The 17,370-nt window shown below is 38.9% G+C and overlaps 1 protein-coding gene across 5 annotated transcripts in view; it reads left to right on the plus strand.

Moving 5' to 3' along the window:
- The window catches only part of FBXO31 (F-box protein 31), a 69,049-nt gene extending 54,446 nt beyond the window's left edge, over nucleotides 1-14,603 (plus strand). For all 5 annotated transcript variants that reach the window (XM_051974816.1, XM_051974815.1, XM_051974818.1 and 2 more), the window contains 4 exons: nucleotides 1,823-1,932; nucleotides 2,729-2,882; nucleotides 4,150-4,571; nucleotides 9,065-14,603. In XM_051974816.1, coding sequence (XP_051830776.1) covers nucleotides 1,823-1,932; nucleotides 2,729-2,882; nucleotides 4,150-4,571; nucleotides 9,065-9,287 — 909 coding nt within the window. In that variant the 3' untranslated portion in view covers nucleotides 9,288-14,603. The remainder of the gene's footprint in view (nucleotides 1-1,822; nucleotides 1,933-2,728; nucleotides 2,883-4,149; nucleotides 4,572-9,064) is intronic.
- Nucleotides 14,604-17,370: the final 2,767 nt, after the last annotated feature.

Below are 17,370 nucleotides of genomic sequence, written 5' to 3' on the forward strand. Positions count from 1 at the left end.
GAGTTTTTTAAGAATATATTTCTAGGGTTGTCAGGAAGAATGAGTGGCCACAAAATATCAGTTATATTTTAACTTTTTTATCAGTTAAATGACATCTTTTATAACTCCATTTAAACTCATGTAATTTGTCAGCTAATAAATTTACATAATTAGCCATTCATTATGGAAGTACAATGAGTGGATTTAATACCTAACTAGATTTTTTTTTTAATTTTTTATTTTGTTTTTAGTTCTTTATTTTTAACATTCCTTTTCTAAAACAAATTTGAGTTCCAAATGTTCTGCTTCCAGCCCCTTCCCCATCTATGAAGAAGGCAAGCAATTTGATACCCATTACATATGTGGAAACCATGTAAAACATAATTAGTCATCCAACTACATTTATAATCATTCTTAATAACCATTATGAATCTTTATGCCTTGGGTTGTGTGTTATTAGTGATATGAGTTGAGAAGAGATAAACAAATCTCATCAAATGAGCTTGTGGCTTCATCAAACTATTAGTAAGTATTTATTGAGTGCTAGCTATAATTAATCTTTCCCAGATGGCATACCAGATTTATTTTTAAACTTCTTGAGACCCAAGGACATCTGGTTCTTGTGGACCTGGGTTAGAGAATACCTGGCTAGATTATTCTAGGTACTTTACTGTTAAAAACCATTTCATTTTGCTCTTTACCATAAATTGCCATCCAACCCCTAGACCATGTATTTATTTATCAAGGTGTATGAAGTCAGTAGAGATTCTGGGATTGTTCCTTGATTTTATCTAGAGCTTTTGGAGCTATTGCTTCTACTTAGAAGTTGATAGTTCCTTAATGAATTCTTTGGTCCCTTTCTTCTCCATCCTCAGATTCAGTGCTCTAATAAGCTATTATTAGAACAAATATACTTTAGAGAAATTTTTTTCCTGGTTTGTTTGGATTAGTAGTTTTTTTTTTTCCAATTTTTATCTTTTTTTTTTTTTGGGGGGGGGGAGGCAATTGGGGTTAAGTGGTTATAGTCATACAGCTAGTAAGTGTTAAGTGTATGAGGTCAGATTTGAACTCAGGTTCTCCTGACTTCAGGGCCAGGGCTCTATCCACTGTGTCATCTAGCTGCCCTGGTTGGTATTCTTGTGGTTAGCACTGAGAGGTTCTTTGTGTTCATAGAAAACTGAACTCTTAACTCTAAGCCCTTATCTTTGATACCATTCACATTATTTATAGTAAAATGTTTGTATGTTATAATGATATTTACATTTTCACTTTCATGTTAATGTTAATTTTTTTTGGTCTTTATAATATCTATTTTTCTTTCTTTTTTTCTTTTTTTCTTTTTTTCCTGAGGCAGTTGGGATAAAGTGATTTGCCCAGGGTCACATAGCTAGGAAGTATTATGTGTCTGAGGTCGGATTTGAACTCAGGTCCTCCTGATCTCATCTGGTGCTCTATCTACTGCTCCACCTAATTGTACTTAATATCTATTTTTCAAAGAACTCCATCACAACAGGCACTTGATTCACTTTTGTTAAACTGCTTGGATTGGGGAAAGAAAAATACTTCAAAATAGTTCACAAATTGGAATAATTTGAAAATAAAATCTGAATCTGCTGAATTTTAAGATTCTAAATAATGTTGAAAGACACTAGAATTAGGAACTAAGAGTTTTGTATAAACTATGTTGGCTTGGGTAGTTTTTAAGAGTTAAATATTATATTCTAGTACATGGTGGAAATATTACTAGTAAATCATCTACAAACAGCTGGGGGATGATCATTTAAAGATATCTCTTTGTGCCAATTTTCTGTGAAGAATTTAATGAATTTTATTATTTTGGCAGGAATTCCGAACATGGCTGAGAGAAGAATGGGGGCGGACCTTGGAAGACATTTTCCATGAACACATGCAGGAGCTTATTCTGATGAAGTTCATATATACCAGTCAATATGAGTAAGTGTCAGCATTACATGCCAAGAAGTCCTGGTTGCATCCTGCCCCCTCTGAACCTGAGGAAGCTGCCTAGAGCAGTTTCACAAAAGGCTTGCATGTTTGACAGTACTTTGAGCATTTGCATTTTTGTCTATGCAAAACAGATATGCATTTAACATGCCTATGTTTATATACACAAACTGCAGCACTTTAGTGGTCTATCATTACTGTGAGTCTCTCTCTCCCTTAATCAGAGTTAGACTTTAATTAAGTTTCTCTCTGTCTCTGTATTTTTCTTTTTTTTCATTTTTGTATTTTCTCTGTATTTCTTGATATACACACACACATCTGTGGCTTGATAAATACAGATATATGTATTCACTTTATTTTAAACATTTTTTTTTCTCATTGGTATTTTATTTTTACAAATGCATACGAAGATAGTTTTCAAATTCATTTTTGTAAGAATTTGTGTTCCAAATTTTTCTCCCTATCTCTGCAAAAGATCAGCAGTCTTTTTTAAACTTATTTCCATATTTGTCATGTTGTACAAGAAAAATCAGACCAAAAGCGGAAAAGCCACGAGAAAGAAAAAAAACAAACAAAAAAAGATGAAAATACTAAGCTCTGATCTATATTCAGTCTACATAGTTCTCTCTCTGGATGCAAATGACATTTTCCATCTCAAGTTTATGGAGATAAAACAAACTGTGACATTTCCTGAAGTTTAAAGAAAGAAAAATAGGTGATGGTTTCTTCCATAAATCAGGAACCTTGATGTGGACATTGCTCTGTTGTGATTTTTGTACCTTTGCAGCAATTGTCTGACCTATAGGCGAATCTACCTCCCTCCTCGAAGGCCTGATGACCTCATCAGGCCAGGCCTCTTCAAGGGGACTTATGGGAGCCACGGCTTAGAGATCGTCATGCTGAGCTTCCATGGGAAATGTGCCAAAGGAACAAAGATCACGGTAAGTCTGCTGGCGCTGTCTCCCTGCTGGCCTGTCTGGCTCCTGGACTCCAGGATAATTTCCAGCATCTAACTTTTCGTGGTGTGATCAGGTAGGGGAATGATGCCCTTGGTGTCGGCGAGCCTGTGATCATTTCACTGACTTAGAAGTGGAAGAGACCTTAGAAATTGTCCAGTCCTTCTCTTAGGTTTTATACTTGAAAAAACTGAGGTCCACAGAGGGGATGTGACTTGATAAAGCAGGACTTTGACTATCATAGGCAGAGTTGGGATTGGAAGTCAGATCCGTCTTGGCTCTAGGACTTAGACTTGAATTGTCTCTGTTTCTCCTTCTCTGTGTGACTCAGGGCAGGTATCAGCTTAGCAGCCTTGAAATAGTTTCTGATGTTTGGTGAGGGCCCAGCCCCCATTCCCAGGTGATCAGCATCTAGTAAGAGTACGTCTCTGGATAAGCATCTCTGCTCATCATTCACCCTAGAGGTCAGCTTGTCCCAATTCTCCAACTTGTCCCCTACTTCCTGGGTCAGTTGTTTCTTGCTCGTTCCCCTATTTCAACCTTGGACCAAGAGTGAGTCCTTATTTTCTGAGCCCTTCAGTTTTGTGGAGAAGATGGTAGGATTTTTAGGGGGCAGGTGGATGAAGATCTGGCCTCAGTTTTTCCTTCAGGTATGTTTTCCTTGAGGCTGCTTGGCCCCCACATCCCAGCTTTTGTATATTGAACTCTGTTTAGTGATATTTCCTCCCTAAGTCCCTCTTTGGACACTTTGCTCACTGTCCACAGGGATCCTTGGTTCCCTTTCCTTCAACATTGTTTTTTCATGGCTTGACATAGACATTTGCAAATCAGTTCTGATTTAGCTTACTGTACATACCTACATTTACACCTATTTTGACTACAAACCTTTAAATAAAGATGCACTACAAGAATATCAATTCAAGTGATACAAGTGACATAGGAGCAAATGGATGGGGTTCATGTTGATTCCTAACAATTCCCACTCCCCTCTTCCCCCCCTTCCCGGCCATGTCCCATAATCACCAGAATCCCTGACAAGGAGAACACTGGGCCTAATAACCCAATGAGCTATTCGGAATGGGAAGTAGACTTAATAAAAGGCATCTGAAATGTCTTTCTTTGTTACAACTGAATGGGAGAGAGGAAGGAGATCATATGGTCTATGAACTAGAAGCTGGACCATCAAAGAGTCAATGCATATTTTCCAGATTACTCCTGAAATAACATTCTGCTGATTCCTTGGCTCTTTTAGGGAGATCCCAATATTCCAGCTGGCCAGCAGACTGTAGAAATTGACCTCATGCACCGAATCCAGTTGCCTGATGTCGAGAACCTGCGTAACTTTAATGAGCTCTCGCGTATCATCCTGGAGGTACGAGAGCAAGTCCGTCAGGAGCAGCAGCAGCAGGAGGGGCAGGAGGAAGGGCAGGGCCATGCCCGCCCGAGTGCCAGAGAAGGCCCGCCAGGGCCTGCTTACCAGAAGCCAGAGCCACCCCTGCCTACTCCCTCTCGGGCCGCAGAAGAAGAAGGTGGGACTGAGAAGGGGGTGGAAGCCTCCGGAGGGGTGCCACCAGCAGCCCCAGACCCAGCTCCGTCCGAGGCCGGGCAGCCTTTTGTGCTACCCGCAGGAGTGATCTCCAGAAATGAAGACTACCCTCGAACCTGTCGGATGTGGTAAGAAATGGGGGCAGCCCAAGCTTTGTCTTCTGTGTTGTGAATTGGGAGAGGTGAGAGAGTTCTGACCAGTCTGTTGTGAGCAGTTTTAGTTCCCCACTGTGGGGAGCAGCTAAGGGCAGGTTAGTTCTCTTGTACTCTGGGCTGGTTTGTGCTCACCGCAGGTCCTGGGGCCCCTTGGGAGAGCCTCAGCCTGTGGGAATTCTCCACTGTCCACCCTCTCCTCTCAGCAATGCCGGTGCCTGTGGGATCTGCTGACAGATTTCCAGGGGCTGGCTCTTGGTTTCTTCCCCTCCTCCTGTTTTTCCCTTTTCTTTGTGTCCATCTTTGGTTCATGAGACAGTGTGAGCACAAAAGGACCCCCAGTGAAGGTTGATTTGCCTCTCTTCTTGTTGTCGGCACCAGACTTATCTGATGTGCTGTGGAAAGAGTTTGAGATGATTGCTTCTCCCTGTCTCTCTGGGATGGACCTGTAGGCCAGGGACCCCCCCCACTCTAGCCTAGCCAGGCCTTTCAGCTCACACTCCAGTACAGGGGATCTTTCCTTCTTGTTTCCTAGTTGGGAACTTACCTTCTTCTTCACCTAATCTTGACCATGGCCACTGCCGTCAATCAGCATTTCTGCATGCTGGTCATGACAAGTCCCTACAAATGTTGATGCAATTAATTGGTTCTAGGAGTTTTTTAAAAAAGCTTGTGTCAGGTTAGGACTTCCTAACTTAATGTTCACATAGTAGGCACTCATTGAATAATTTTTGAAGTCATAAAAACAGCACAGTGAAATTAATTATTTTATCAGACTAAAATGAATGGGTATTATTAATCCACAGAAGTCATCAGACTCAGCTTTCTCTGTGCAGTCAGGCCATTGTAAAGATCCAAATCCACATCAAATTAGGATAGAGAGAAGAAATCCCTGAAAAGTTATGATAGCTTCAACACGAATTATTAACATGAGTTGTTGATTTTGAAAAAATGAGACATGGAAAAAAGGCAAAGATACTGACTTTTGTTTTCAACAAAACCTTTAAGTTGATGTAAGGCAGTTACCCCAACAAGATGAACATATTATCTCAGAAATCTTTTTAGACTCCAGCAAACACTTTCTTTTCTTGTCAGAGGTAGAGATATGGCAGCCAAGGATACCACTAGGTTAGAAATTTTATTTGTAAAACACTGTAGGAAAAATGGGAAAAGATGATGAGTGATATCACCTCGTAAAAGAGCAAAAGGCAATGGAAACAGAACCAAATCTTCTGAAAACTTGGCATGGCACCCAGATGAGGCCTGTCATTCTAAGAGTGTTTGTAGATAAACAGGGACGTAGGATTCGTTGTGATAAAAATGCTGGCAATTCCCTTTCCTTTCTTATTTTTAATTAATTTTTTAAAAATTTAAAACATTTAAATTATTTTTCAAATTAAAAATAATTTTAATTGAAAATTTTAAATTATGGTTTAAATTTATTTTATTAATTAGCTTAATTTTTGAGGTCCTGTGACATTTGGATCCTAATATCTAATACTCCATTGTGTTATGTAAATCTGGCAGAGTGAGTGGTCCAGACCAAGTATGTAGAGGTTAGAAGTGACATAAGCATGGAAGGAGTGATATTGTTCTCTTAAGACCACTTAGGAAGGAAAAGGATGGAAAATATGACAATTTCTGAACCCCAAAAAGTGGCTAGATTTTGAGAATGCAGCAGTAATCGACTCACAAACATCCTTCTGAGAATACTACACACATAATGAGGAAATTCTTTAAGGGGACTTGGCAGAATTTCAAAAATGGTTTTCTGTGACAAATACTGTCTTATTCTCACAATTGACTAAAAGGAGGAAAGAATGAGATCCCATTGTTTGTAGTTTGTTGATCACTTGTCAGCAAATTGCTTAATGTCTCAGGCCTCAGTTTTTTCATCTGTAAATGAGATGATTGGACTTGAGGACCTGTAAGGATCCCTTCTAAATCCTAAAATCTGCGATCATTTAATGTTGAAGAAATACTTGATTAGAAAGGAAATTGGGTCGGGGAGAGCAAAGAATAATAGATGGATGATCTTATGTTGCCCTAGTCCCCACAAAATGTTGTTTTAAAGAACAATTCTAGAGACTCTCTGTAAAAGCCCTTGTAACAAGAAAGCATTGATAATTTGCAGTTTGTATTAATAGAATTTCCCACAATGATGGACCCCAGATCTAGCCAGGTTTGAAATATGAAATAATCGATGCCTTACTGGCTAAGCTTTATTGCTTGAATGTTGTGAATGATCTTCACCTGGTTTGGGGTCTATGGTAACTTTTGCTCCCCAAAGTGAGAAATCATTTATCTCTGTTTCTTAGACTCTTGCAAGCAAGTGCCAGTCTTTCTAGGCACAGGGTCAGGCTCTATTTTTGCCCCTCCTGCTGATATATTTACTAACTTCACCATTTTTCATTTTTAACTAGGAAGCCAGAGTGTTACTCTGGTAACTGGTGTTACTCCGGGTTTTTTGGGAGAAAGAGGCTGAGGGGGAGAGGGAGTGACTTTGATTATTCTCATTGATTAAGTTTTAGCCTGCTGAAGAAGGAGCCCCATTGGACAGATCTGTTGCGATTTGCCATGGGATTAAAGCCTCTGTGAGCCTGGTGCCACTTTTTTGTCCAGGTCACTGCTCTTGTTATAACCTGACTGTCCACTGCGCGGACTCCATCCTTCCTCTGGTAGCACATGAGCTGTGTGACTGGCCAAGGCCCGTTCACTCTCTGACTGCAGTGGAGGCAATTTCCACCCTCGGATGGTTCTCTTGATAAAATCCGGGACTGGGCCTCTACAAAAAGAACAAAACGAAAACCTAATTTTGTGCTCTACCATCTTTACAATTTGGGCTCGGAGATAGCACGAGGAAGGAGCGTGGGATCACAGGATGATAGGCTAAAGCTTCATTTTTCAGACAGAGAAAATGAAGTGACATGTCCAGGCCCTCACAGACCTCCCAGGCTGCCTCTGCTCTGCTTTGAATGGGTTGTAAGACCAACTCCCTTTCAGCTCTGTGTTCTCTGGTATGAATCACTCGCTTCAGGGCATGGCTGACCATGTCACTTCCCAGCATTATTAATTAGCAGGGCCTTTCTGTTGCCCTTGGAAGGAGTTCTTTACTTTTATTGAATTGCCAGACCATATGGCAGAATGGTGAAACTTGTGGACTCTTCAGAATTATGTTTTTAAGTGTAGAAAATAAAATGCCTAGGATTACAGTGGAAGCATTTATAGGGAATGACAGTTGCCAGAATGTGAAAGAAGCATGTTCTAAGACCCTACATTAGGAACCCCTTGGTCTAGAGCAGAGGTGGGTAACATCTGGCCTGCAGCCTGTATAAGGCCTGCAAAATCATTCACTAGGGTAACTAACAGGTGATGATCTGAAAACTAGGTAATAACAACCTCCTGCTGCTGGAGAGCTGTAAGTTAATAATTTTGTGTGGCTCACGAATGATGTTATAGATATCCAAATGGCCCTTGGCAGGAAAACAGTTCTCCCTCCTGGTCAGGAGTATCCAGTATCGCCCTCTCTGTGGGGCTTGTATCCTTCACAGCCCATCATGTCTGACTTAATTTCCCAGTCTCAGTGTAGGAGCCTCCACAACACACTCTCCACAGCCCCAAATGGCCTTTTCTCTGTCTCACACACAACCCTCCATCTCTCCCCACCTTGCTTTTGCACAGGCTGAACACTGCCTTCCCCCGCTACTCCCCACATTCCCAGGGACCTACTCCCTTTCACCTATGCTTGTAGAAGCACTCACTTCCTTCAGGACTTCTTTCAAATACATGGAGCAGACAAGGCTGCCCCTGCACAGCAACTGGGGCCTCCTTCCTGGCCTTGTAGTTGTTGGGTAGGGACATTTAATAGGGACAAGCAGTATAAGCTCTTTGAGGGCAGGGTTATTTCATTCTTTGCATTTATATTCCCATGCGTAACAGTTTCTGGTACATTGTTGGAGCTTGATAAATCCATTGATTATAGGGACAGTCTGTGTGTACTTGCTGTTGGCTAATGCTTAGGTTCTAATGCATTACTATCATATCAGTAGTAATATTTAGGTTGAACAAAGACAAAGGGGAGGAAAAAGAAGCTAAAGCATTAATATGCATGTAAGTGACCTTGTTATTAGAAAAGGCCATTGTAACCTAACTCCTTTTCTCTTTGCTGTGAGCTGGGTCTTTTTCCCTTGAGAGCAGCTTGTTATATTGGTGTAGTACTGTTGCAGATTTCCCTCATGTGGAAAACTCAGCTCCCTTTTTGGCTTAGTCATTCCTGGTGGTGTCTAGTTTTTTAAAAACCAGTTTTACCTAAAGACTGTTTGAGTTTGACTAAAATTAGAATATTTTCTTTTCCCTCTCAAAGCATATATATGAATAACTGGAGCCTGTTATTTGTGTGTCTTTAAAAGACTTTCCTTTGTCCCCCCTTTTCCCCCCCTCACCATCTCTTCCTTTTTCTTCCCCCCTAGTTTCTATGGCACAGGTCTGATAGCAGGACATGGCTTCACCAGCCCGGAGCGGACTCCAGGCATCTTCATCTTGTTTGACGAGGATCGCTTTGGGTTTATCTGGCTGGAACTGAAATCCTTCAGCCTTTACAGCAGGATCAAGGCCACTTTCCAGAATGCCGAGCCCCCTTCCCCAGAAGCTTTTGATGAAATGCTCAAGAATATTCAGTCATTGACAACTTGATGATCTACTTCTCATCAAAGAGGGAGGCTCGCTGGAAGGGAATATCTCATCTCCTTTGGCTTCTGGAGGATGAGATAAGACTTGCAGACATTGGTATCTATGACTCAAAGCAGCATGCACTTTTGAAATAAGGCCTTTTTACCAAAATGCACACTTTATTGTCAAAGGAGTATAAATTCACGCACCCTTCCTTGAAGTACTTTCTATGTAGTATGTAATATAGACCTGTATATTTGCCAGTAACCTTTGGAGAAGAACATTGAGCATGTCACCACTTACACAGAACAAAACTCAATCAGAACCAGATTGAGAGAAACAGTCCAGGGAGTTGTGAAGCTGCTAGCTTGAGGGAGGTGAGCCTGTCTTTGGCTCCTGGCAGTTTTCCAGGGGAAACAAAAACATGTTTCAGGGAAGTTGGTACTATCATGTCAGAATTCTCTTATTGTAATCAGGAGAGGATTGATCAGAAAATGGATGCCCCAATGGCTTTTTTGCCTAGGATCAAAAAAGAAGATAATGACTTGTAGATCTGAGGGAATTGGGCAGGCTGTCTGGAGCTGGATTTTTTTGAAGATGAGACTGAATTATTCAGCTTGGGTGGGTCCATTTCTAGTAAATAGAACTGATCCGGAGGCAGTAAAGTCCAGTGGCTACAATGCCAGTTTTGGAGTTTGGAGACCTGGGCTTTCTTCCAGGTTCTTCTGCTGATTCATTTAGACTTTGGACAAAACACTTAACCTCCAGCCTGTGCTTCTCCATTTGTAAAATGAAGCTTATATTTGTCACTTGAACGTTAGAGTGCTCTGAGATTCTTGGAGGAGCAACCACACACAAATACAGAGTAGGGTTAGAAGAATAAAATAGAGTCTGTTACCCCTCTTCCTGTACACAAAGCTTGCCTTGTACTCTGTATCATCCATACTCTAGTTCAGATGACCATCTTCACAGTCACTTCCATGTCTAACTAAAGCTAACATTGCATTAATTTTTATATTATGCTATGCTTGATACACTTGTGTGGTGATACTAGGAATGAAACACTGGGCCAGATAATTCTCTGAGTGCAAGATATAAGGGATATACCCAGAGATTTGCATCTTAGACCACCATGTCACAGTCACTATTGTGATCTCTTTTAGATTGGTGCTGGGTGTGATTAAAATTGTTTAGCAACTGAAATGGATGCACCTAGAAGGCCTTTTGTTTGTATATGAATTAAGTCCTCGAGTTTGAGAATATTGAATACTTTGTGAATTACAAACAGTGAGTACTGTCTGTCCCTTGAGTGTTCTTTACCATCTGAAACTCTTGTGGATGGTCTGTCTCATGATAGAATAAATACTCATCCATTTTCAAGACCCTGTTTTAATGTTGCCATTGTTTTTACTGTTTTATTAAGAACTATGACTAAATGCCAGGCTTCACATTTTTCTTTTTTATTTTTAAGCCTTTTCTTTGTCTTAATATAGGCAAGTAGGACATTTCCCTACACTGAAGAGATTCTTGTAGAAAGTGCTCTTTTATTTTTGTTTGTTTTTGTGTGGGGGGCATATGTACTTGGTAAGAATTCTCTTCGATTACCCTGGCCAGTATATTCTATTTGGCAGTTGGACATATGGAAGAGGTAGTAATTTGATATGGTGTCTTTGCTGACCCTTGCCTTAGATATTTCTCTGAACCTCCCCTTCTCTATTTTTGTTTTTTGGTAATAGCTCCTGAACTGGCATTTTTCAATTTGAAACAAGGTCATCCCAAATTTAATATCCTGGGCACTGTTCTTAATCAGCTTAAGCTTTATTTTTCTTAGATTCTCTTTAAACCCTGAGAATAGTGTTTTGAAAATTTATTTTGAAGAGCCTTTCTTTGTACTTAGAGAGTTGTTAAAGTGTTATGTTGAGATGCGTAACAAGAGTCTGGTTCAAACCAAGTGCACCTGGTTGTCTTTGCCTCCCAGTTTAAAAGCATCTATGCCCAAGCACTTTTTAAAATTGGATTTTTCTGTCAGTGAAGCAGTGAAGTGAAGCCTGCTGCAGAAATGAATTGTTTTGTACCAGATATTTTTTGCTTTTTTTCTTGACAAGACCAACTGTAAGCCTTAGCATCTTTCTCATCCTGATGTTTTAGGCAGTGGTTATGGAGAAAGTAAAAAGCCTAAGGGTAGTTGAGGGTGCTAATTGTGTGTACCTTTTAGTTTTCAATAAATCCAATTAAAAAGATATTTTTAAATAAGATACTTATACCTGACCTGCCAGATCACTGACTCTCTCAGAGTGAATCTAAATAAACCCTTTATAATATATGCTTTGTTCTCTCCCTCTTTGGACTGTGTCAGTAAGGGAGTCCCAAGACCATTTATTAAAATAGCCTAGGTAACAGCCTATTCTTGGAATCTCTGTTTTGGCTGAGGAACAGCTTATGTTGGGCTCGAAGGAACGCTGTGGCCATCAAGGGCAGTTGTTTGCTGCAGGAGGGCTCAGGTGGGCCAGCACCTTCCAAGCTGGCATTTTTCTACAGGGGACAATATGTACTAATTATAATAATTATGTTCTTTCATTCTTTAATGGCTTGATTTTTTTTTTTTTTTTTTTTGCTTTTTAAGGCTAGATTAATGTAAGTGAGAAATTACCAAGAAAAAAATTACATGTGGAAATTATTATACCTGTAAGCTTCCAAATGAGGAGAGAGAAAATACCAGAAAGTCCATTATGGCACAGTTGTTTAATCTCTCTAATTTTGAAATTTATGGTTAGCTTTTATTTTTTGCTGAGGTGAGAATTTGATCTAGATTGCCAACAAAGGCCAAAACTTTGTTGATTAAACATTTGATGAGAAATTCAGTTTTCCTGTGGAAAAACTAGAACAGATGGCACTTTCTACAGCGTGCAATTCTCTTTATGGTTAGGTTTAAGATCCTCTATGAAATCACATGATATGGGCTTCAGTTTTAGGGGACGTTAGTAATTCCATCTGGAGAGTTCTTGGCTTCTGCAACCTGATTTTGCATCAGTGATGACTTTATTTGTAAATTCTGCTCCTTTTGCAGCATAGTAATAATTTGGGAGTGAGTTAGATTTACTATAAATCTCTTGATACTTGAACACAGGCCATTTTCACTTATTTTCTTGGGGTTTGAGAGTTGACGTAACCTGACCAGTCATTACTGAATTTTCTGCTTATAGGCCACGAATGGAAATGTTGAATTTGGCATTAGGTTATGTGATGGTGGTTTGCAAGGATATCACTCCTTGACTAGTTGGGCCCTTACTTGGAAGGTAAACATAGATTTGCATTTGTACTACGAGTAATTTAAGGGTGCTGATTTGGCAGCAATCTTTCCATTGAATTTTGTGCCCATCTTTGAGATGTACTTTCCAGGCTAATCATTCAGCTGATTTTATCAACTCTTCTTTTCTCTGATCCTTCCCCTCATTCAGACTTAAATTGTTTAAATATATTCAGCGAGTTAGGAGAAGAGGGTTGAGCAGTGTTCCAGAAGGGTTTTCATCCAGTGTAGAAATAGCCCCGCTTCATTTTATGTAGTTCTTTGAGAGCTTGGGAAAATGGCCTACTTGATTGGAAGTAAAGCCTTATGTGTTTAGAAGTTTTCCACTGATTCTTCTGGGCCTGGGGAGGGAAGTGAGGAGTTGTTGGGGTCCCCCAGAAAGGTCTCTCTTGGGACCATATGAATTTTGCAAAATCATGATTGTTTGACAGCTACTTTTCATCATCTGGATCAAATGAAATAATATGTATAAAGTGCTTTGTAAACCTTAAAGTGCTATAAAAAATGTTAACCATTGTTTCCTGTGTGGCCCAGGTGTCTGGGATTCACCCATCTTTCTGTGCTTCATTGTTTGACCACTTTTCTGCTTATTTGTAGTTAGGAAGAAACAGTGAATAGGTGAGTCTGAGATCGGCTTCTCACTGGGGGCCAGGTCTGTTGTTAGTTGCTAGGGGGGAGTGTTTTGGGAACCAAACCCGATTAGGTTTTTGGATTGGTTTAGTTCATTTGTCCTCTGGTCATGTATAGTTGAACTAGTTATTTGGTGTGGTAGTAGGATTAAGATAAAAATTGTTAAAGAAACCGATTTACATGATTTATGGAAATGTTTTAAGAAAATCAATAGTGTTAAAACTTTGTCAAAATCATTTCTAATGGTGTGTCCCAGCTTTAAAAAATTCTCAGGAGAAATGGTCCTATCACTCTTGAGACAGGGGTGCTGTCTCCCTCTTCCCTTCTCTTGCTCCAGTCCTCTTGTTAATTTAGGGGTTCTTAACTTATTGTCACAGATCCTTTTGACAGTCTATGGGCTTTTGTTTAGAATAATATTTAATTACCTATACCCCAAATTAGAGGAAATGCTGAATTTCAGTTGAGGTTAGAGAAGATAAAGATGTAATTTATTTTATTTTATTTTTTACTTTCCAAGTTCAGGGACTTCCTGTAATCTATTTGCAGGCCCCAGGTAAAGAACCAGGATTCCTTGGGTTAATTGACAGCATATTTAAGACAACTAACTTATTTACCTCTCTGAGGCAAGAAATTCAAAATTGTATGTTCAAAGATAATGCTAGAAGATCATAGATGATGTAGGTTTGAATGCTTACTGTGAGTGATGGTGGGTTTTGTTCTAAATTTTCACATAGTAGGTGTAATTTAAGTGTTAAATTTTTACAAAATAATTATAAATGTACCACCTTCAAGGTAGAAAAAAGGCTGAGATATTTATGAGCAGCCTTTGGACACACGGGAGTTGGCACCTTTAATACTAGCTGGGTACTTCTAACTCTCAGAATTCAATATTGATTTATAAGGAGAGCCAGCAGAAGCCAAGGTGTATGAATTTGGTTTCTTTGTTGATGTAGTTAAGGTAAAGTTGTTAAACTTGGTCTGATTGACAGGTATCCTACGTTAAAGACTCGGTAGGGCAGGAGAAACAAAGTGGGCTTGGGAGGGAAAGAGGAGGAGACAGCTCTATGTTCTTTCCTTAAAAGCCTTGATTTATAAAAAATCCTGAAATTGAAGGCATCGTCCAGCATCTTTTCAAACCCTGTAACCAGTCTGCTTAGTCAGGTCAGGGCTTTTTTTTTTAAGGGGGTTCCCTCTGGCCAAAGCAGCATTCATTTGGCCATGGATTTCTCTGGATCCTCCATGACGAGGGGTTTTCTGTGTGTGGGGGGGGAGGGAGTGGGGGGGAGGGGGGGAACCTTTCTGGATTCATGGAGCTTCTGTACTTTTTACATTAGACTGTTGTTACATGGGGAGCTGTTTGATTTTTTTCCCTTTTCAGTTTTCAATAAATGAATTTTAAACACCTTGTTGTGTTGTGATTTGGGAACTCTGACATTGAAGTGAAAATGTATTTGGAATGTCACAGCCTGATGAATCAAGTGAAGAATGGTTCTTGACCTGGAAGACATATTCTGTTACCTCTTAAAAAAAATTATTAATTTTTTTTTTGGTTTTTATGTTACCTAAAATACCTTCTGCACCCTCTTTATGACAAATTTGTTTTTAAAAAGGAGAGGAAAAAAAATCCACACCCTGAATAAAATTTGACAATATGTTGTAGAATACTCCAAATTTGTTTATCTTCTTCCTCCTCCCCTTTCTGGTAGAAGGTTTGACTGATGTCTACAGGACCATCAATTTTAACTTTTTAAATTTAATAAACTTTTGTTTATCTGGTGCAGTAGTAGAGATAACTTAACAATAACCCATGATCTCAGAATCATTTTGTTTTGGCTCTTTAATACTTTATTTTGGCAAGACAGAAGTAAAAAAAAACTACTAATTTTTCATGAGCTAACATTGAAATTAGTTTGTATTCTCTATCCACCTCATAACTGAGTGGCAAATAGTGGCTTGGTAGCTTGTCTTATGATAGGCCTGATAACCTACAAATAAAACATTCAAGGTAAAAAAGCTATAGATGAAAGAAAGTTGATTGTGATTTCAGTTTTTACTGACCCCAACACCCTTAGTAAAACTGGGTGGTTTGAGTGAGAGACTAAGCAGTGTTACTTGAAAACGTCATTACTTATGGATCCTGGGAAACATAGGTTTGATTTGATGAATGATCTCAAGTGAAGTTTTTGAAGTGTTCTCCTTTTAAATTCCCATCCAACTTTAGTAAGCTGCAACCCTTGAGTTTTAAATCTCTCTTATGCAGCCTTGATTCCTGGTATCCAAATGATTTGGAGATGGGGACAAAAATTCCTGAATAATTAGAGGCCAGACTTAGTTATCTCAAAGTGTTGTTTCATAAGTATATCCTACAGATATTCGAGGTATGAACATGTTCAGCTTTTTATAAATGGGGAAACCGAGTCAGCACTCTTGGCCATAGTCATGGCAGTTTAGTAAGTGAGCCAAGAAGGAGCCAGATGATGTCACTTCTCTGTGGAGGCTCATTGTTTCTATAAATACTTAGCTTAATCATATTTAAGAGAATCTCGATCTTGCTGACTCTCTTTATGGGAAGAGGATATATTCTATTCTTTCTCTTTGCAGGTGATTTGCCGGCAGACTTTGGCGCTGTGTCCTTTGCAAATATCCTGTACCAGAATTTGTTTTTCTTCTTTCTGGCACATAAAAATGTAGTCTCTTTGTAGTCTGACCTCTAGTGTCTATGGGGTTTCATTACATAAATGTTTTGACAACCTGCTAAAATTTAAATTCCCAAGTTTTTACAACTATATCCTTTTTTCCCCCCAAATAATTAAATTTAAGCATAAAGAAAATTTTCATATGTAGATAAAAACATACCCCCCCAAACAGGACTGTAAATGAAACTTTAAGTTTTACTTTATACCACTTGCTTTCAAAATATAATTCTACTTTCACTTCAAAACGGTTCTGCTTATCATGTTACTGGATGAATAATTGATTTTCTTTATGTAAATTTTAAATATTACAATGGCCCTTTAAAACATCATCATCATATATTTTAAATTAACTCTACCTTCCATTAACTTCCCTTTCTTCTTCCCAATTAAAAACGCAAATGGGTAAAGTTTATATGTTCCCTTTTTTAAGGAGAGGGAAAATTTGCTTCTTAATCTAGTAGTTTACTATCTTTGATTACATGATATTCCAGTTTTGAACTGGGAGACTGGATTGAAAAATAGTGCCTTTGATTTAATTTCCCACAATTTAGTGCTTATCTAACATTAATCCTTTTCTACCATCTGATCTTAAATACAATGTCTTCAGTGTATGAAAAATCATTTTTATAGAACTTTTAAGGCTTAAAAAGTGTTTTGAATGAACTTATGCAAAAGGAAGTGAGAAATTTATCTGATAACAATGTAAAGAAAACTTTGAAAAACTTAAAAAAATTTGGTCATTGTAGCAAAATCAATTATTATTTCAGAGGATCACTGATGAAACATTCTACGCACCTTTTGATAGAGAAGTGATGGACTCAGGATAGAGAAAGAGAATATTTGATATAAATGAATCAATGAATGAAAAAGACATTATTTAAGGAACTACTATGGGCCAGCTACTGTGCCTTATCAGTACTGGGTAAACAAATAGGAGAAATAATACTTCTTCAAGCTCATGCTATATTGTGAGAGACAACACAAAAGTCCAGCTGCTGGAAGAATGGCACTTCCTAGAAGCCCTTAGAGTTCAGAAGTAGGACAAATGCTAAGGCTGGTGGAATGCCGTCTTATTGAAGAGAACAGAATTGTTTGCTCTCATCTCATCCAAATCCTGTGAACAACCAAGTAATCCAGTCTTATGGATCTTCCTTCAGTCTCCATGCCATCCTTAAAGGTTTTGGAATGTGACTGTAGCCCAGGCGAGAAAAGTTGCCCTAGTGATGGGTCCTGGATGAAGAGAAGAATTAGCAGGATAATAACCAAAATTTCAAAAAAAAAGGGAAAAAAGGGTCATTGAAACACTTTTCAAGAAAGAACAGAAGGAAGGTCAATGGGAAACAGACAAGCAGTGCCACTTTGAAAATAACATGTTGAATTTATTATGTACTTAAAAAGAAAAGCAAGTTGTACACAATAGAGAACTTGGTTTCATATATAGTCTTTCTGTTTTACTTCATATGTAGAAATGAAT

The sequence above is a fragment of the Antechinus flavipes genome, chromosome 2, assembly GCF_016432865.1.
Source record: "Antechinus flavipes isolate AdamAnt ecotype Samford, QLD, Australia chromosome 2, AdamAnt_v2, whole genome shotgun sequence".
NCBI classification, from domain to species: Eukaryota; Metazoa; Chordata; class Mammalia; order Dasyuromorphia; family Dasyuridae; genus Antechinus; species Antechinus flavipes.